This window comes from Aricia agestis, chromosome Z (assembly GCF_905147365.1).
Source record: "Aricia agestis chromosome Z, ilAriAges1.1, whole genome shotgun sequence".
Lineage (NCBI taxonomy): Eukaryota > Metazoa > Arthropoda > Insecta > Lepidoptera > Lycaenidae > Aricia > Aricia agestis.
In genome coordinates this window covers 38,984,426-39,006,001 of record NC_056428.1, presented here as the reverse complement: position 1 = coordinate 39,006,001, position 21,576 = coordinate 38,984,426, and the positions used below count along the sequence as shown (strand labels likewise).

The following is a 21,576-nucleotide window of genomic DNA, read 5'->3' as shown; positions in this document are numbered from 1 at the left end:
AATTCAGCTATTTGATAATAATCAATAGTATATTTAAAAAGTTAAATACTTTAATATAATAATTAGTGTAAACAAAGGTCAGCGTGGACTATAATGCTACAAATTGAAATTTTACGCATTATCTTAGAAATGAAGAAACATAATTGGACAATAACTTGGTTGAGAAAACATTTTGTTTAAATTTCGCTCAAAATAAATGAATACGGAGAACAGCTGCAGATAAATGTAGCGACATGTTATGCGACATGAGTGAAATCTTATAATTGCTTGTTTACTTAACAGAATGCCTCTTACGATTTTGGGTGCGAACTTTGATTAAACTTGAACTGTTAATTTGTAGCTCAAACCCTTTGAGATGTGCACTAGCAATAAACAATATTAAAGTTGGCTTCAGTTTCCAATTAACTTGTTGATTGCTCAGATATCATTTTTGTCACAAGTTTTCACTTACTTTTTTAAATAAAATTGTAAATATTAGTGTACTTAATTTTAATTTCACAAAATCGAATATTGTTTCTAAACATTTTAAATTAGAAGGAAGTGCTGCATAAGTGTCTTTATCATTTTTTTCGAAGAACATTGTGTAAACTGCTTTTAAGTTCAATCAAATTCACACAGAAACTTATTTTTATAAGGATTCCTTAAGTACGTAGCCCTAAAAATACTGGCTTTTACAAAAAAGGGTTGTTATAACCATTGTAAAATCGTATAAGTCGCAGGTGTAACCCTTAACAAGGGGTCAGCGTAACCAGGCAACTATTAAACTGCCACAGAAGGTGCTTTCATTGGAAAAACTTTCATCTTAACAGTAGCTAAAGTCCATGGAGTTTATATGGATGCAACGTCATTTCAACTTGATTAATTCATAACAATAAGGGTAAGTTGTTTTCAAACATAATATTATATAATAATTATTAATACCCCCATAAACATACATTTCGAATTGATATACTTTGGATTAGTTTTGAATCAAACGTGAAACAGAGACATGTGCAAAATTGAAAGTAGAGATGACAACTTATAGACCTGGATCCCAGAAGGATAAGACATAACTTACTCTCTGATGGATGAAACCATAGGTTATTAGTAGTGCCTCGTGTACTTAGAATACCTGCGAATTTGTGTAGCTCTAAGTGTGACAACTGGTCAGGTACCAGGAACCAAAGTGGACTAAAAATGAGTCTTACTTTACTTATTTTCAAATGGCATATATTTATATATAATTTGTAGATTATTGTTCTGAACTAGTATCATGTAGTGTAAGACACTTTTCTATGACCAAAACTATTGCCAGACGTTTTAAAAATAACTTTGTTGCAATTTTTTTTTTCAAAGGCATTATTTTTATTTTATAAATTAATATAACACCTTAGAAAACAATACGATATTGCAAGAATTTATTTTCTACTAGCTGTTGCCCGCGACTTTGTCCGTATCAGCATACTGCATAGTATAATAATTAATAACAAAGATGGTCAATTTTCCCTGTTTCCTTACCCAAAGGGTAAAAACGGGACCCGATATCAAATATATTTCAGCCTGTCCGTCTGTCTGTCTGTCCATATCCAGACTGTACCTCCCCTTTCTAACGTGTAGTGAATATTATTAAAGTATAGATACAATTGAGTATTTTTGGTCATGTACCTAGTCAAGTGCCTACCTAGTACCTAGTAGCCTAGTAAGTACAAAATATTAAATACACTAAACTGTGCAGTGTACACACTGTCTAACATAAGTCGCGGACACGACCTTGAGCGTTCGGACTTCCGAACAGAATCTGACTGGATGTTTTTGCATCTGCGAACGTCCGGCTGACGGATGCGGCTTAACAATGTTGTTAAGCCGCATCCGTTAGCCGCGAATCGCGACTCATGGATGCGTCCGATAATTTGTTTCTAGCTTAAGGCGACACCTTGATAATTTGGATGGAGGCTGTAGCGATATCGATTTTTCTCAGCAATGACTAAAGCTAAGAAATTAAAGTTCATTGTCAGTATTCATCATGTCTTTGTCTTTGAATTACACATAGCATAACACGATTGGTCAACTTTTATAACACAGAATAATCAATCAAAAAGACCTCTGTAAAAAAAGGGATTCCTATTTTGTCAACAGAGGAGAGTGAGAGTTTTACATATTATATTGGTTCAAGTATATGCTTGCCCATAGCTTATATGAAATGTATTCATGGTTTTTAAATTACGCGACAAAAACCATTTTGTCACTTACGCCCTTTCCATTTTTTGCGGTTCCATTGCTTGTTTACTATGAGAGACCGGCCCAACCGCAATACAAAACAAGCAATCTAATGCAAATCAGATTTTTTATAAGCTAGGTGTTTATAAAGAATAAAAAATTAATGATTTTTAGTTGTAAAAATATTGTATTGCAAAGAAATGGCAAAAATTCGTTTTATTATTTTTAATTTTTATAGATGAAAGTACTAGATAATATACTTAGTAGGGACGTCAACATGATCCAGGGTACTGTACGCCCATGGACAGACAGACAGACAGACGGACAGGCTGAAATATCTTTGTTATCGGGTCCCGTTTTTACCCTTTGGGTAAGGAAACAGGGAAAATTGACCATCTTTGTTATTAATTATTATACTATGCAGTATGCTGACACGGACAAAGTCGCGGGCAACAGCTAGTAGAAAATAAATTCTTGCAATATCGTATTGTTTTCTAAGGTGTTATATTAATTTATAAAATAAAAATAGTGCCCTTGAAAAAAAAAATAGCAACAAAGTTATTTTTAAAACGTCTGGCAATAGTTTTGGTCATAGAAAAGTGTCTTACACTACATGATACTAGTTCAGAACAATAATCTACAAATTATATATAAATATTAGCCATTTGAAAATAAGTAAAGTAAGACTCATTTTCAGTCCACTTTGGTTCCTGGTACCTGACCAGGTGTCACACTTAGAGCTACACAAATTCGCAGGTATTCTAAGTACACGAGGCACTACTAATAACCTATGGTTTCATCCATCAGATAGTAAGTTATGTCTTATCCTTCTGGGATCCAGGTCTATTAGGGAAGATCCTTATAGCTACTTCAAGTGTTTTGCACTTGGACACACAAGTGACAAGGGTGAAGCAGAAGTATTTGCTCACAAACTATATTTTGTCCCAATATCCCCCAACCATTGGCGAAAAATTGGCCTAGCTATTAAGCATCTGTCAGAAGTGGGATTATACCTCTTGGTTTTACTCACAAATTGATAGTATTTCATAGTTTTTGTATGAATGACGAATGTACTATGAATGAAATATGTACATTGAGTTGCCGTTACTTTTTCTAATACTCTGGTTCACGGAAAGAAAAAGTGCTGCTTGAATGATCATTGATAAACTATTAAAATGTGCCATAAAACGTTATACTTGAAAGTGCGTCTTTCTCATGGGTTTAGATAAGACGAAGACTGTTGCTCTTTCACAGTTTACTACGTCCTTTGACTGGAGATAAACAAAATAGAAGAGATTGCTAATTTGAATAGAAAAGAAGAGCTTGCAAAACTTTTGGTAAAAGATCAATGTCCGATTCGAATGAGGGTTTTTGAAATTCTATTTGCCACCAGGAGCCGCGATATAGCCGTCAGGTCTACCATGTCAAATACATTATATCATCGTGACACTTGACAGCTATATCGTGACACATGACAACTAGACATATAGACCTGACGGCTACGTCGCGGCACCTGGTGGCAATAGAATTTCAACAACCCTCATTACGTGCGACCTTGATCAGAAGTAAGATACTCACTACCTGGAGGACGTTCTCTTCCTGTGTTCATGGTGCTGATGGTGCTGCGCCGAGGCGGTGTTGGCCTGGGCGCAAGCCACCGCAACTGCGCCCGCGGCCTCCACTGTCAGCTCGTACGCTGGCACCGAGCTGCAAACGAAAGATATTAAGTTCTTTAGTCTATTGCCTGCAGGCTGCAATACATGTTAGTCGAGCGTAGACCAACGCGAGCTTAGGTAAGTCGACGCAAGGCACGCGCTATTTTTCTTCATGTTTGGCAAGCGTAGACTAACGCGGGTCTTACAGGCGCGCGAACCAACATATTGTGGCCACCATTAGACGAGAGCGCGCAAGCGTTGCCGAGTGATACCAGCGGGGCTAAAATGGTCGCTTTGGAGAATCATGATTTGAATCATAATATGATTCATTTTTTTAAATAGCAAAATGCAACTCTGCTTGCAATTCATGTCTAGTAATTTGTACTGATTTGACATGTGTCAGTTTGACAGTTTTGACAATTCATTTGCTGAATTTATTGAGAGGAATTGCTAAATGTGACCATTTTAGCCCCGCTGGTGTTACTCGGCAACGCTCGTCCAACATGTATTGCAGTCATATAATATAACGTATTAACTATTGACCTATTCAGTTTAAGAACTAGCTTTGCACGAGACATGTCCATGCTAATATTTTAAATGCGAAAGTGTGTACTCGCGGAACTTATAGTGACTGAAGTTTTTAGAACTAGATTCGAAGTTCATCTAGACACGCGAAAGTGCAAGAAACTTTTCAAACTATTTTTACGGAAGGAATTTATGCATAAGTACCACTTTTTTCCAATTATTCTCGTGGTGAGGACTGACACCTACAGCTTTAAAGATAACTTTATTTTTGGCACGATGTAAGCGTATATATATATATATATATCGTCCTTTATCCCTCACATTTTTAACACTCAAATTATAAAGTAATAAGTAGATTCTATACACTTTAGTGAAACAAGATTGGACACGTCTTCCGTCTTCCGGTTGTAAAATTGAATTAATTTGCAAAGACAGAAAACATCGACCCCAGCAACTCTGCATATAACTTGAAAACGTCGGCAAAACAAATAAAAATAGACGCCACTAAAGAATAAACGTACGTATTGTCTGATTTGTGTCATGTTTTTGTCTATCGGAAGAAAATATGCGGAGTCAGTGTTTTAGAGGTGTTACTGCGATTTGTGTAATGTTAATGGTATCAAGTAGCTCACGTGTTGCCAACGTGCATTTTTACAAACAATAGTACCTAGTTTGTGTAAATATGCTTGCCACACATGGTTGTCATGAGTTCGCAGCATTATCGCATTTGCATTCACAAAATGCGATAAAGCTACCGTCCGCCTGAAGGTTGATTTTTGGCCGATTCCTAAGCCGAATGATCGGTTTCCTTCGGCCCAAAAATTATTACTTTATTCTTGAATGGCTACGAGTGGAAGGCGTTTTCTGGAAAATTATTTTTTTCCGAAAACTGAAAATTAAAGCCCTCGGCTTCGGCCGAAGGTTAAAGACTTTAGAGGCTTTAGGCTAGAGGCTGGAGGAGAAAAATAGTGCGGGAAATACGCCATACTTGTAGAAGACATAAAAGTACCATCCCTAACATAATTTTTAATTTATTTTAAAATATTAAATAATGATTTTTTGGGACAAAGTCATACAATATTTGTATACAATATATATAACATAAATTATTATATCACAGTAATCTGGTTGAATCTGCTATTTGATTGAATGACTGACGAATTTATTAAATGTCCATAACGCTATATTTGACGATAACCTTAACCTTAAGTCTTAACTATAACTACGCCTCTGGTGCAACCCACCCTAACTATAAAATATTAAAGAGCAGGCGCGCTTGCATGTGTAAGTGCGCGCTTCAAAACGCCCAATGTGTACCTGCTCTAAGGGTGGGTTGCACCAACATACTATAACTGTAAAGTTTAACTATAATACCTAACTACAGTGCAAATTGTCAAATCTTTGGTTAATGACGCCATATTTAACGATAACCATAATCGCTCATACTTATATCGATTTTTTTGTGAAAATTTACTATGGCTCAAAGTGTTGTTATACTTAGCAAATATTTTTCCTGTCGATTTTTACGGATAATTCAATTTTTTATACGCTCAATCCCATTAACTGTAGCTTTAATAAAAAAATAAACGAAACAGACATCTGTCAAATTATGTGGTCAAAGTTAAGGTTAAAGTTAAGTTAGCCTTGACTATAACCATAACTTTGACCATAACTGCAACTATAACCACGCCTCCGGTGCAACCTCGGTGCAACCCACTCTAAATGTTTTCATTCAATGAATTCGCTATTCAATAAAATAGCAGATTCAACCAGATGACTACAACATATTTATTACCAAGAAATTGCGATTTTCCTTACGTCATTAACTGCTACATACCAGAGTAGACAGAATTATAGAGTATGCCGACTTAGAACTGATGTTGAAATTTTTAAATTTGACGTATTATGACGAAAATCGTTGGGTTGTTAAATTGTTACCTACGAATTTAAAACTATGACATATTCGCTGGACGTATTCCTCTTTGGTCGTATTGTTGTTTGTGTTTTGGCACATGTGATTAAAATTGTCAGAATCCAATGTTGAAATCTTTATTTTAAATATTTAAAAATAAATTATATCAGCCAGCGCGAGGCACATTCCGTTTATAATCCTAGTGAAACCCGACGAATTTGACAGATATCGAAACCTGCCCGTCTCTTTGCAGTCGAACTACTGGTCGTTATGTCTATTGTGTACATACTGTGTCGTAATATAGGTACGTTTTCCCAGAGACGTGAACCGCGCAACCTTGACATTGCTTGAGTGTATACTTAATGACATAATAAATCATAATATTATTATTGTTGTCGGCTCGCATAGATTTACTGCCAATAGCCTGCAGTAACGGCAGCACTCAGATGCATTTAAAGATTAATTAACTTTAGGAGGGCGTAGTCAGTAGAAAGCAAAATTGACGATTTTATTTATTTTATATATTTTCATAATACACGAATTGTTTCATTTTTTATACATAGTACTAAATTATATTTGCGAGGGTCTGTACTAGCGAAAACACGATATCTAAAATTTTCTCGATACAAAAAAATTAAGAACATGCATCTAATTTTCACATTTTTTCTATTACCTTAAAGGTGCATTTACCTGAGTCAATTTTTAATACATAATGTAAAAGACTATTACCGAGGGACTGTACTAGTTGAATTTTACAATTTTTGTAAAGTTATCGAGTTATTACGAATTTATAAACTACCTACTTTGGCACCGATTCCACCTGGCATAAGAGTGAAGAGACAAGGACGATGTTTAATTTTTTGGTTTATTCGCCCCCGTAAAGAAGTGTCCGATAGTAAATGTAGAGTGACTTTTTGCAATTAAAATTCTATAATATTATGTATCATGCAAAACTGTTTTTTTTTTAAGTAAGAGTCAATTTGAATTTTTGTCACACAGCACACTAAATGCGGACAACATAGTAATATTTATTACTTATATATTAAGTTTTAACAAATGATTTTGTTACTAACTACTATTATAGCTATCTGCGTAAAAAATAATAATTAAAACAGTATTACGAGTGCTGATGATGATTATTTATACCGCAAACAATCCAATCAATCCAGTCATCAGTGTAACAAGTGTATTGAAATAGCAAGTGGGAGCTGTTATATTAAACACCAGTTGACCTGCTACAATCGAGACGAATGTTATCGATATTCGTTATTACTCAGTAGCACTCGGATTCGCGATAATTCGGACCATCATCGTAAAATGTCAACGTAATTTCAGGTTCAACGTAAATTCCCACCGCTGTGCCTCCTGTGTCGCCAGGATCGACAGCGGTATTCAACCACGAAAACCCTTTGATATGATCTCAAGGAGCCCGAGAGACATGCTAAAAATATCTTGGGACCCGCAACAAACTTAATTAGAGGAATGGGAAGAAGGTTAGGTAATAGATTTATGTTTAAAGAATTTATTCTCAGAAGACATACAGCCACTTATATGAGAACTTAAAACTAAATAAAATTACATTTTTACAGTGTCATTTGGGACTTGGGCAATTGGACCCAAAAAAGGGGCCCAATGGGTCCAATTACCAGATATGCATTTTTAACATTTTTTCATCAAGCGATTGGTCCCAAGTAATTATTTTTTATGGGTTTATGTCCGCAGGGCCAGCAAAAAAAAATTGGATTTGAATAAAAAACAAATTAATTGTTTTGTATAAAACTATTTATTGAGATCGGTCAAGGCTCATTAAAACAAAATATTAAAACTTCAAACAATCAGTAAAATAATAGGAAATAAATAAATATTTAGCCAATAATAAAATAAAGTACTATGAAAACTAGTGTTGGTAAAAATAGCATTAGCAATAATAATTAATTGTTAAATGCCTATTAGCAATAATTAAATTAATCGTACTCGCTAAAAAATACGATTGCTAATATTATCGTGCGAAGCATCAGTCTGCGATCATGATAAAAATTACGTCCGCGCTGTTTCGCACCACGGTGCTAACTGATTATGAATTGCTATTTTTTACTCAATGCGAAATAATACACGACGCGAGCGGTGCGATGCGAACCGATGGTTCACGATGCCGCGTTTTTAGCAAATAGCAAAGCAATAATACTTAACATGCTGTGACATCAAAATTAGCATGTTAATGAAATTAATAGAAAATAGCATTAATTTCCATTACTAATGAAAACTGCTGCTTCTTTTGTTTGAAAACCTTGAAATAAATGTAAAGTATTTTTTTTCTATCAAATAAAATCACAGATTTTATTAGGAAATAACATTTTAGGTGTACCCTGTAATGTAAATGTTTATTATTATTATTATTATGTTTGTGTATAGCATTTACGCTCACGGGCAATTAAATCCCGGACCTTTGGAAGGCATGCGTGGGGCCGAAGCCAACACGTAGAGGCCCGTTACAGTTTTAATCTAAATGTAATGTGACACTATCTAGCGACTCTCCCTGTCCGCACTATGGGAGTAATATAAATAATAATAATAAAAATAAAAAGTCAAAATGTTACAAAGTCATATCTGGTAATTGGATCCATTGGGACCAATTTCTTTGGGTCCAATCGCCTAAGTAGTCATAATATTACAGTATTATAAATAAATTTTATTTTTATAAATTAATTTGTTCTATTTGTGTTTCATCAACGTTATAATAGTCAGGGTGCCCTAGAACAAACTTTTTTTATTACTATCAAGCTAATTTTTTGATAAGACAAACAACATTTATATCTGCGAAAAATCTTGAAAGTGGTAGCTAACAGAGATAGAGAGGATTTCATACTTTGATGACTAAAATATGGATTGTTCTATTTGTAGGACAATGTTACTCTTAAATTATATAACTATTACCCTATCAATATACAAAAAATCAGCTGGTTAGAGTTCCGTTATAGGGTTCTGTAATCAAAAAAACTTGGTTGACTACGGTACCCTCGGATATTGGTATGTGATATGACTATTATGTTTTATATTTGCTTTAAAGAATTTCATAATAAACATAGATTTTCTGTGTTTTTAACGAACATGTACCTAATATTACGACAACCATAATTAGTCCGTTTAAGGCGACGCCTTGATAATTTGGCTGTAGCGATGTCGATTTTTTCTCAGCAATGACTATAAAGTTAAGAAAGTAAAGTTCATTGTCGGTATTCATCATGTCTTTGTCTTTGAATTACCCATAGCATAACACAATTGGTCAACTTTTACAACACAGAATAATCAATCAAAAATACCTCTGTAAAAAAAGAGATTCCTATTTTTACAGAGGCGAGCGATTTAAGCTTCCAAAATTTGTACATAAATTGGTTCAAGCACACACTTTAATTTGCCCATAGCTTATATAAAATGTATTTATGGTTTTTAAATTATGCGACAAAAAACATTTTTTCGCTACGACCTTTCCATTATTTGCTGTTACATTGCTTGTTTTCTATGAGATGCCGGCAATCTAAAACATATCCAACACGGTTCTTTACTTTAACGCGACGTCACCTTAATCGAGTTCCTACTATACTAGAATACTGTCCGGTTTCTGAGGATTTGTTTCGGGATTTTTTAAGCTATTGCATAGCTTTGAATCAAGAAATTCAGTAACGAAAATAAACCTAACACCCTCCAATCCGAACGGCACAGCGGTGCGGCGGCGTTGAAAGCCGTGCATCGTCTAACGTCGTTTTAGTTCAGCAAACTTCGGCACGGTGTTTTCTGGTGCGACTAGACATATGCAAATTATAATTGCATAAGTTGATAAAAAATGTTATGCAATAGCTTTACCGCGGAAGTCGCCGAGTGCCACACGTATTTTTTATCCTCAGGATTTCGAATTGGTCACTATCCATTCTAAATCCTGAGGATCCAAAAGCGATTTGAACGAGAGCTTACACAGAGACAAGAGAGAAAAATTGAGGATTTTTACTTAAAGGCGGAAGGCCTTACTTAAAAAAATATTTAAAGGTATGCGATATGAGAGCGATAGAAATAAAGGGTTCCTGCTTGAAAGAGACAAGAAACAAAGATTTTACTATCAAATATCACGAATTGATATATTTTGATAAGAAATTCCGCGATCTTACTTACTCTATCTTCGTACCGTATGCTGCACTAGGGAGCTAGAATCGCAATACTGCACTTTGAGCGAGTGTTAACAAACTTGAATTAAGTGGTCTTTCAACGATCAATTCAAACTCCTTGGGTCATCGAGCCGTTTGATTTATATTGACCCTTTATTGTTAAGACTTGTATTGCTAAGGCTACGAATGATAAAAACTAAGAAAGAGTAATAACTGTTTTAAAAAACAAATGTTCCGCGAGTCTACAAAATGTGTACCGAATACATGCACACTTTATGCATGTATTCGGTACTCAATTTTGTGTAATAAACAAGTGACAATAATTATTGTCAACGGCTTTTTCCGTTTTGAGTGGTCAGGACAAGTTAAGGTGGCACCAGCGGTCATTGCCTTTCTAGTCTAGGAGCTATGTGAAAAATACTTGCACTACATTCTGTTAACTTAAGAATAAAATTGAATTCATGTTAAGAAACAGACTATTATATTTTCATCGAAAAACGTGGACTAAAATGACAAGTTTTCTGACAGGGAATCAGAATTTCGCGATTTGAGAATATACTCATGTATGTATCGTTGCTATTGTCATAACTCATAATATTTTAGTGTGCGGAAAGGAACCAAATTCAAACGGTTGAAGTATGGGAGTTACGTTTCCTTAGTTTTTATTATTACTAGTATTGCAAAGGCCCTATTACTGGGAATTGATGCTTATTGGGGTTTGAAGGCTGTACCTACGTCCTACAACGTAAAAGGTTATGTATCCAGTTTTTGTCCGTCCAGCTGTGGGACATGGACTAGCCTGGGATAGTCTTCGAAAGAAGTTCAACAGTTGGACTTAATAGTTGGAATTGAAAATCGTACAATAAAAACTTTGATTATATACTAAAAGGTGTCTTCGCTTGCATCAAATGGGGTAGCTCTGATTTTTTATATGTTGTATGTAATGAGGTGGTGATGACAAATATAATTTTTCCACCTCGAAATCCTTCCGGAACATTGTAAAATTCATGAGAAACCATTTTGATCAGTTTTCAGTTTTTGCCATTTTTTACCACCAAGGACCTGTTTAATGGTAGAAGTCACTAGAAGTTATTGCAAAGTAGACCAAATTTGCAACAAAATGAGAATAGTTGGGTCTCGATAAACTAAAAAGTTTCAAAGATAAAGCTGTTCAAATGTTTGCAAATTTTCCAATTTTTTCGAGTTCTCGTCAATGTGGTCAATTATTGATCTATTTGACGGCATAAATTCATATACGTTATTAAAGGAAGACACATTTTTCAACGAAACGAAACCAATTTGGTCTATTAAGCTACAGCTGTTCAAAATTGCTGAGGTGAGTAAACAAATAAATGAAATACGACTTATGAAATTAAGCATTATAATATTTTATAAAATGAAATAATCTGTACTAATCTATACAAATCGATACTAATATTATAAAGCTGAAGAGTTTGTTTGATTGTTTGCTTGTTTGTTTGAACGCGCATTAGCGCGTTTTTAGAATTTTTCAAATCGGACCAGTAGTTCCTAAGATTACTCAGAAACTAGTAGTTCCTGAGATTACTCAGGAACTACTAGTCCGATTTGAAAAATTCTTTCAGTGTTAGTTACATTAAAATAAAATAAAAATTTAAGGGGGCTCCCATACAAAAAACACAATTTTTAGCCTATTTTTGCTCTGTATCGGTACGGAACCCTTCGTGCGCGAGTCCGACTCGCACTTGGCCGATTTTTTTGTGATTTTTACAAATCACAAAAAAAACCGGCCAAGTGGGCAAGCGCCTCAACGTCATGAATTTGGGCCATACAAGTTACTATTTTAGCGCTGCTACTTTCACAGTCAACTCTATGCAAGAGACTCATACATAAAGTGAATAGATTATTTGAACCACTAGACGTTACACTGTCACCTGGTCCGGAGCAGGGACAATAAAAAAGAAAGAGAGAAATAAAAAAGAGAATTTAACAATTTAACAAATTTATTTAAACAAAAAAAAGAGGAACCTAACTAGCCGGAGAACGGGTAACGCGGGTAGAGGCTTCCTACCCGCGTTACCCGCTCTCCGGCTATCAGCTCCGCCGGTATACTTTTTAAAGTTGACAGTGTAACTGTCAAAGAGCAAAGGTGGAAAGGACATTTTTTTAAAGTTTAAAGTTATAAAAAAATATATCTTTAGATATTAAAAAAAAACAATACTTTTTAATTTATCAAGAAATAGTTTAATAAAAAAGAAAATATCTGATAAAAATATCAGATATCTAAGCAGAGAATTAATCAGTCTACAACATTTGCTAAGAGATGGTGCTGCCAACCTTACTTTTTATTCAAACGATCGCAATCGATTAGACGTAAAGGTAACAAAGACGCCTAATAGATGTCGCTATGTGACATATCCATGTCGCTATGCGACAACACTACAAAATCTTATATCCGAGTGGCAGGATCGGTGGGACACCTCGATCAAAGGTCGTCACCTGTACAATTTCTTCCCTTCGGTTCGTGAACGACTCACTATGCATTGGATAGAAATAGATCACTGCGTTGCGCAATTCCTAACTGGTCACGGCAATTTTAAAGCTAAACTGGATTCAAGCTAGTTCCATCTCCTCTTTGCGAGTGCTCGACCAAAGGCAGCCCACAAGAACAAACTGCTCATCACATACTCTGGGAATGCGATCTCTGGCATGAGGAAAGAACCTATTTGCTAAAAATGTATTTAATGTGTTTCCGGAGCCGTATACTACGATTATCTCGTAGCCAGCGCAAAGAATTTCCGTGCTTTCAAACGTTTTTGTCATAAATACTATTAAAAACAATCGAACACAAGTTTGCCATTATAAATACAGGGTGTAACAAAAATAAGTGATAATACTTTAGGGTGTGTACGTGTTCCTTGTAGAGAGTTCACTGTGAAAGTAGCAGCGCTGAAAGACCAAAAAATTTTTTCACTTTTGTATGGGGAAACTCGTGACGCTCGGGCCCTTGCCCATACAAAAGTGAAAAAAAAAATCGTCTTTCAGAGCTGCTACTTTCACAGTTAACTCTCTACAAGGAACACGTACACACCCTAAAGTATTATCACTTGTTTTTGTTACACACTGTATATTATATCATATTTATGAAGTATATTTTTTTCCCGTGGTGCTTCCCCCTCTTATTCGGACATTAATTGTCATTACAATTTGGCTGTCTACCGCTTTGCTTGGGGAGGGAAATTGGATATCTCCTACTCCTACCTTTCTTCTGATTAATTTCGTTGCGGGTCCCAAGACAGATTTAGCTTGTCCCTCGGGCATCCCTGAGATCATATCAAAGGGTTTTCGTAGTTGGTTGCCACTGTTGATCCTGGCGATACAGGAGTTGCAGTGGTGGGAAAGTGTGGTGGGCCTTTTGCCCGTTTAAAAAAAATAGAGACTCATACACACCCACTATGTTTTGTATTCTACAGGGTGCTGGGTGTACCATGTAGAATCGCCGATCGATCGATCGAATGACATAAGCGTACGATAATAAATAACTCGACATTCGACTCATGTCAATTCCATACATTTTAATCAACGATTCTAGTATAAAATAAAGTAGAGATGAAGAATGCGTCGATAGTACTAATAGGTTGAGTGATTTACATGAACTAGAGATCGCCCAATGGTCGAAATTCGACCTTACATGCAACGACATTAGGACTGCTACCTATATTTTGTAAATATTTTTTTTCAATTCTTGTCTCTGGGACTCAGCTGATCTCAGACTGGCCGTTTAAGCATTGTCTAATAGTATCTAAAATTAAATAAAAAAAAAAACAATAATCCATTTTCAATTTGTCAACTTGTTGTCAACAGACTTCAACCAGAAATAAAAGAGTATAATTCGTATGTATAGGCTTGTCAATCAAAAATCTGTCATTTTTCCTAGTAGTAGTGTAGTAGTGTGTGTAACGTTTTATTTGTTAAAAATATATATGATAAAAGCATAATTTTAAATAATATTAGCTCGATGCACTCCTTCACCATATAAACTATAACTGTGCGAAATTTCATGCATTTTTCGTAAAAAGGGTTACAAAGTTTTTCTCTCACGTATTAATATATAGATAGATCATGATATAGCAGTCGGGTAAAAAGTCTGATGACATGTTATTATTAAACTGACTATTGTATTACCTTACCAGTTCCTCTTAGATTGTTACGTAACATGTAATAACATTCTATTACGAGGCAATTATTATTTCTAGTTCATTTTTTTAAGTTCTTTCACACGATTGTTTTCTTTTGCAAAAAAAAAATAGTTTTAATTTTTTTTTCGATTATAAGTTTCGTTTCATAAAATAAGTACTTTAAAAGCACGGGCTGTAAGCCGGGAATGCCAGGAAAAGTGAAAACGAAATTGCAGGTGCAGGCATACACATGGCGCGGCCCATCCGTCTTATGAATTTTCGATCATATTACGTGCCCTTAAATTTTTACCTATCCCAAGAAAATTGCCCAGTCGCTAAATAACCCGGGAAGTTTTCACTTTAACCCATCAAGCCCATCGGTGAGCGAGACACAATAGAATAACAATAGATTTTCAAGAATCCACGATCGCAGGATTAATAAGGTCATTGTACTATTGAAGAAATTGATGCGTAGGCAGTTGGCAGACCTTTTTTTAACATGGGGAAATGCTTTGCGAATCCCGGCAGTTGGGGCATCGGCCGGGGTATGTGGGACTCTCCGAGGAACTACCCACTAAAACCCCACGGTGCTGCGCTCCCCGCCTAGGCACAGTCACGGGCACGTCACCCACCACAACTCTACCAGCGGTTGTCCGCGTCTCGCAGACTCATCAAAGCATGTTTTTTTTTATGAACTAAGGGGGAAAACGAGCAAACGGGTCACCTGATGGAAAGCAACTTCCGTCGCCCATGGACACTCGCAGCATCAGAAGAGCTGCAAGTGCGTTGCCGGCCTTTTAAGAGGGAATAGGTTAATAGGGGAGGGTAGGGATGGGAAGGGAAGGGAATAGAGGACGGTAGGGAAGGGAATAGGGTTGGGGATTGGGCCTCCGGTAAACTCACTCACTCGGCGTGAAACAGCGCAAGCGCTGTTTCACGCCGGTTTTCTGTGAGAACGTGGTATTTCTCCTGTCGAGCCGGCTCATTCGTGCTGAAGCATGGCTCTCCCACGTATGTAGACTTTTCTAGGTCGTCCCGTGACGTCATTTGGTCGTATTATATAAAAAACGTAATTAGTGATCTGTCGGCTGGAGTACGTTTGAAATATCGCGTATAAATTACCGCCATATGCCTATTGACTATTGTATAACGGCCGTTCCCAATATTTGATCTATCTCTGGTTTTGCCCTACTAGAGATAGAAATAGCTTACATTAGACATTATAGTTTGTGCGTTCTAAGATGATATGGGTGACAGTTTTCATGTTCCTTGCTACGGGTTTTTTTTTACAAACAAAACAAAATGTAATAAATTATATTTCATCTACAAAAATAAATGTTTCCTATAATTGTAAATAAATAAAAATGAAAAGATGCTAAATACTAACTTTTTAATAAGAATTATAAATATTAACTGTGAAATAGGAGTATAAAATTATTGTTACGAAAACATTTGAAAAATTCCATATGCATGAAACGGAACTTATGTCAATAGAAATTGACTGTTGAATCGAAATCAAGTCGGTAAAAAAGGGCGGCCATCTTAATTCGCCGACACCACTGAAATGTCAGTATGAAATCGATAATTTCGATTGCAATTCCTTTACGAAGTGATTCGATATTTTTAAACTATCGAATAACTTTTGTTAGGTAACTTCCCTACTATTGTCAATTATAATGTGTCACGAATATCATCATAAAACGCACAAACTATAGAGACATATATTTTATGTCAATTATGAGCTATTCCTATCTCTGGTAGGGCAAAACCAGAGATAGATCAAATATTGGGAACGGCCGTTAATCAACTTCTCTGACAGTAGGTACTTGCTATTCTTGTACTATAATGTATTATGTAGGTACTAACTTCTAGGTAGTATTGAATGAACTATGTTTTCCTTCTCAATATCTCGATGTTTATATGAGTAACCGATTATGTAATACTCATTGCAAGTGGTACTTACTAACACTAGTTACTAGTGCTACTGTACTGTACTTAAACTGCTGCTTACTAATCTGCTATACAGTTTATAAAAAAACATGTCCTGCCTGACTGACTCATCATCGCTGAGCAAAAACTGTTAAAGTTACAGCCACGAAATTTGGTGATTAGAGTTGTTTTATTACGTAGACACCCACTAAGGAAGGAATTTAGGAAATTTTACCCCGAAGGGGATGAAATAGGGGTTGAAAGTTTGAATATAAATGTCCGTCATTTCTTAAGTAAGAAACATGAAACTTTAGTTTTGGGCTACTCATTAAAAATAAATGTATTTAATCGTTTTTGGAAATTCTCCCCCCAAGGGGGTAAAATTGGGGTTGAAAGTTTCAATGATTGTCCGTCATTTCTTAAGTTAGAGAAAGAAAATATTTGAAAGCCAATTTGTCACTTAAATATGCCATAAATCATGAGTTCGATTTTTTTTCCTCCAACTTTTGAAAAAAAAATTCTCTGGCTTCATACTAATCCGACCAATACTTCATAGGAAAATCGTTACAACTTCTAAACTATCTGACTTAGAGAATTGAAGTGAAGAATTTATTTAAGATAAAAACCTCCTCTATCTTTTTAAAACAAAAAAGAACCAGTTTAGCCCCAATTTCACCAACGGCCGTTAAAGTTAACGCTCGCATTAGTATTACGTTACCTCTTTCGTTTTTCTTATGACTGAAAGAGAAGACATGACATTTTAACAAGCTGTTAACACTAACAGACGTAGGTCAAATTGGGTCTTAATGTGCTAGATTTTTCACAAAAAGCCATTAATTAAAAATACACAATTTTTTTTCTTAAACTTTGGTTTTTCTATGTTTAATTCTACGAAATTTATAACATATTGCCTGAAAAATGAGATGCCAAATGAGACCTTTTTTATCTTCATAGGATATATACATGAGAAGTACTGGTCAGATTAGTGTGAAAGCCCGAGAAAAACTAAAATGGCTGCCATTTTACAACCGTGAGAGAGTGAAAAAATTTGAGGGCCAATTAGTCGATAAAATATGCCATAGATAATGACATAAGTATATGTATACAAGAATTGCTTGTTTAAAGATATAAACAACTGAGTGAACTAACACATACAAAATCAGGCAATTAGTGAACTATAGAAGTTTTGAGTTGTGATTAACCCCTTGGTTTGAACTTTGAACCATAGCGCGTAAAATATCTTAAGGTCAATACGTAGTACTTAACTTCCGCAAGTTAAAGTTTACGTTTTGAATGGAGGTACCCTTGTTTTCGGTGGGCGGGGCCAGTTGGGCGGGGCGAGAACACGCCCACTCCCCCGACTTCCTTCGCATCTTCAAGACAATAATAATTGTATGTTACAAATTTGGTCATAGTATTAGCGGGCCCCTAGACCATCAATTTTATTGTGCAATATCACAGAATATACAATACTACTCCGTAGCAAATAGCAATATCACGTATTGTGCAATATTATTGACCGTCTAGTAGTAATATTGAACGCGACCGCCTTTCAATCTTATTAGTTGTTTTTATTATTAAGTAAGTTGTTCAATAAAATATTGTTTAATATTATTGTAGGTCTAGGGGCCCGCTCAGTTAGATAACAATGAGATGGATATTGTTTAACCAGAGTAGATCGAGCTAATGTATGAACTGGTAATTCTACTCTGTCCAGAATTCCAGGACTTAATAGAGAAATAAAAGCAGAAGTTGAACTTCGTCGGGGGCCGTAATATATTATGTCGTAATGGGGTAGTAGACAAACCACGAATCTATCCGACCAAATAATCGTCTTGTATCATACCGGAGGTGTATCCGTCAGCTGCTTGGTAGTTGGTACCACTAAACTGATGTCTGATTTAGATTAAATTCGGTATGGAGATGCTTGAGGTGGAAGTGACATACAACGCTTTTCATTAAAACGGTTGCTAACTTTTGTGTGTCGATGGCTGCACTGAAATAATAACTAGGTACGGGTGACTGTAACAGTAAAGAAAAATTTATGAAACTTTGAGTTTTTCCCGTTCAATTTAATTATGTTGATAAAAAAACGCGTGGGACTCGGGGACTGCCGTGGTAAAGCTGAGGATTTTTTATCAACTTAGGCAATTCACATACGTCTAATCGCACGCACACAAACACTGTGATGAAATCTGGCGTGAAGTCACCGCTGTTCCGGTCGCAGTGGGGCGTTAGGTTTATTATTGGTTTTGTAGTTTTTGGTGGCCCTTAGGAAAGTTAAAACTTCTAACAAAAAAATCGCAATCGCGGGTAACAAAGGAACTCTTTTTAACCTTGTCATTTGTGAATTAAACAAATTACTATTAGGAATAATTGATACGGCAGATACGGCGGTAGCTAAGCCCCTGATTTAATAACTAATAATAATAACTAAAAATAACTAATAAAAATAATAATATTGGCGCAACAACGGCGCCAATATTCGTATATCGCGCGGGAACTTAAAGGATCCAGGATAAAAAGTATCCTGAGTCCTTTCCAGGGACTCAAAGTATCTCCACACCACAGCATAATCAGTTCAGCGGTCGTGAAGAGGTAACAGACAGACACACTTTTTAATAATTATATTAGTATGGATGTAACGTACGTAATACCTGTGATTTTCCACGGGGCCCGCTTTAGAAATCTCCGCCGGCCGACGCCGATATCATGTTTGTCTGGTGAGTGGTGTAAGGTGTTACATCACTTACGTCAGTGAGCGCGGGAAACCGCCATTTTTTAAGCATACGGCTTCCCGATCGATATCAATCACTAATACAATAAAACTAATTAATTTAGGGGGAGACCTACCCTTGAACGTTACCTTGTTTATGTTTTGAGAAATCATATGGATTTAAATAGAGGGGAGGCTATGATTGGTACTTTCTTTGCCAATTTTAGGTTAATTATTATTATGAAATTGGCGTTTTACTCGTAATGTGATTGTACGATTAAATGGCAATTTCAAAATGATTATAAAACTTAGCGATTCCCTTTAAATACACAACCTAAACAGGACGTACGATCTGGAAAGACTGATTGCAGGCCGATCTGACCGGACGATCAGCAGGGCGATCATTTTTTCTTAATTTTAGTATTTTTTGTTATAGCGGCAACATATACACAATCTGTGAAAATTTCAACTCTCTAGCTATTACCGTTCTTGACTTACAGCTTGGAGACATATAGACAGACAGACGGACAGACAACGAAGTCTTAGTAATAGGGTCCCGTTTTTACCATTTGGGTACGGAACTCTAAAAAGGCTATTAATTTTTTCGTGTCTCGAACATCATTGGAGGGACGACATCTAAATTACATATTATATTGAAAGAATAATCAAGTATATTAAAATGCATAAAAAACAGCACCTAACATTGTATTGCATAGCTTTCTCAGGTAAACAAATTGCTGAGTACAGGCTGTGAGCACGTTTTTTACATCGCCATTGGCTATGAAAAATTGCTATATAAGCTTTTACTCAACCTCTACATGACCAACTTGGGCACACTTTATACAGCAAAATATTGCTGTGACATTACCGTATAAGTAGGGTTTTGCTATATGGAAGCGATGTGAGTCGCTTTGTTAAGAAGTTTTTGTCATTTAAGTCGCTTTCACACCACCAAAAAACAGAACGCGTCGTGGCCGTTTTCATTAGAGCCACAACGCAGATTTCGCGTCGTGGCTGTTTCAGAGTGACCAAAACGCGTTGTAAGCTATTTTTCCGCAACGAGCGGAAAAACATCTATATTAATAGCTTCTAAAAACATCTATATTAATCGGCAAGAAGTTGTATAGATGGAATTTACTCGGCTAGAAATTGCTGTATTAGGAGCTGTCATGTGAAAGCTGTATAAAAATTAAAAACGCTTTATAAACGTGTACAGAACAATTTTACACAGCTTTAATGAAAAAATATAATTGGCTATGTAAAATGTCTTGTTGTGACTATTCAGTTGTTTGTGTTGTAAATCGCCGCTACATCACTTTAATATGGAAAATAAGCGATACTTGGATTAGATTTTCTATGAGAATAGTATTTTTAGTTTTAATATGCCGAGGTTAAATCGAAACTTAAGGCACCTCAATTCGAAAGAATCTTTCGTAACAATATAAGATAATATTCATATATTTAAATTTATCAGTGAATCAAAAACATGAACAAGTAGGTACTTATGTAGATACGCGAACCATAGAACCAAGGATAATGAAATACTATGATTGACTTGCAAATCATGCATGTTTCGCCACTTGAGCGACTATAGAGAGAAATGCTACATGCAACGATAAAACTGCACAGTTTGGTCACAGCAGACATAATGATAATAATATAATGATATTTATGGACGCTTCACACCACGTCAGTTTGGCCCTGTGCTAAGCACCTGAAGGTACTCCACTCGGGCTAACTTGTCGCTAGCGGTCATTGACTCCCTGTCCAAAACTTGTCATTTTCCATATAAAACCACGATTGACAATATCTGACACTTCATATTTTGTCAATCGCGGTTTATATGGAAAATGACAAGTTTTGACAGGGAGTCAACGACCGCTAGCGACAAGTTAGCCCGAGTGGAGCTTGTATTATTACAGGCACAAGACAGCGGAAACATCTTTAATACTTATACAAGATGTTAGTGTAAACACCGTTATCCTTGAAACCATCCAATGATCCCGTCAAAATGAACAACTTTTTCTATGAGAACAAAGCTGGGAACTCAAAAAAATCCGTCTTTATACCCATACAAATTCTCGATCCGGGCATCCGTATGGATGGTTTCAAGGATAACGGTGTTTACACTAACACACTGTATACTATACAAATATTAAGATTTTTATTACGTATATTATACACATATTTAATACACATCCAGACCCGGGAACATTGAAAACTTTTTGTTCCATCTGCGGGATTGGAACCCGCGACCCCCGGGTTGAGCTGCCAGTTGCCACACACTCAAACACCACCCGCAATCACAGTTTCCATACATGCAGTGAAA

The 21,576-nt window shown here is 35.9% G+C and overlaps 1 protein-coding gene across 9 annotated transcripts in view; it reads right to left on the bottom strand.

The window, feature by feature from the left end:
* The window catches only part of LOC121738514 (protein cycle), a 125,570-nt gene that overhangs the window by 23,870 nt on the left and 80,124 nt on the right, over positions 1 to 21,576 (bottom strand). For 8 of the 9 annotated variants that reach the window (XM_042130630.1, XM_042130629.1, XM_042130621.1 and 5 more), the window contains one exon: positions 3,775 to 3,903. In XM_042130630.1, the coding sequence (XP_041986564.1) occupies positions 3,775 to 3,903 (129 nt within the window). The remainder of the gene's footprint in view (positions 1 to 3,774; positions 3,904 to 21,576) is intronic. The other variant, XM_042130622.1, reaches the window with a different exon arrangement.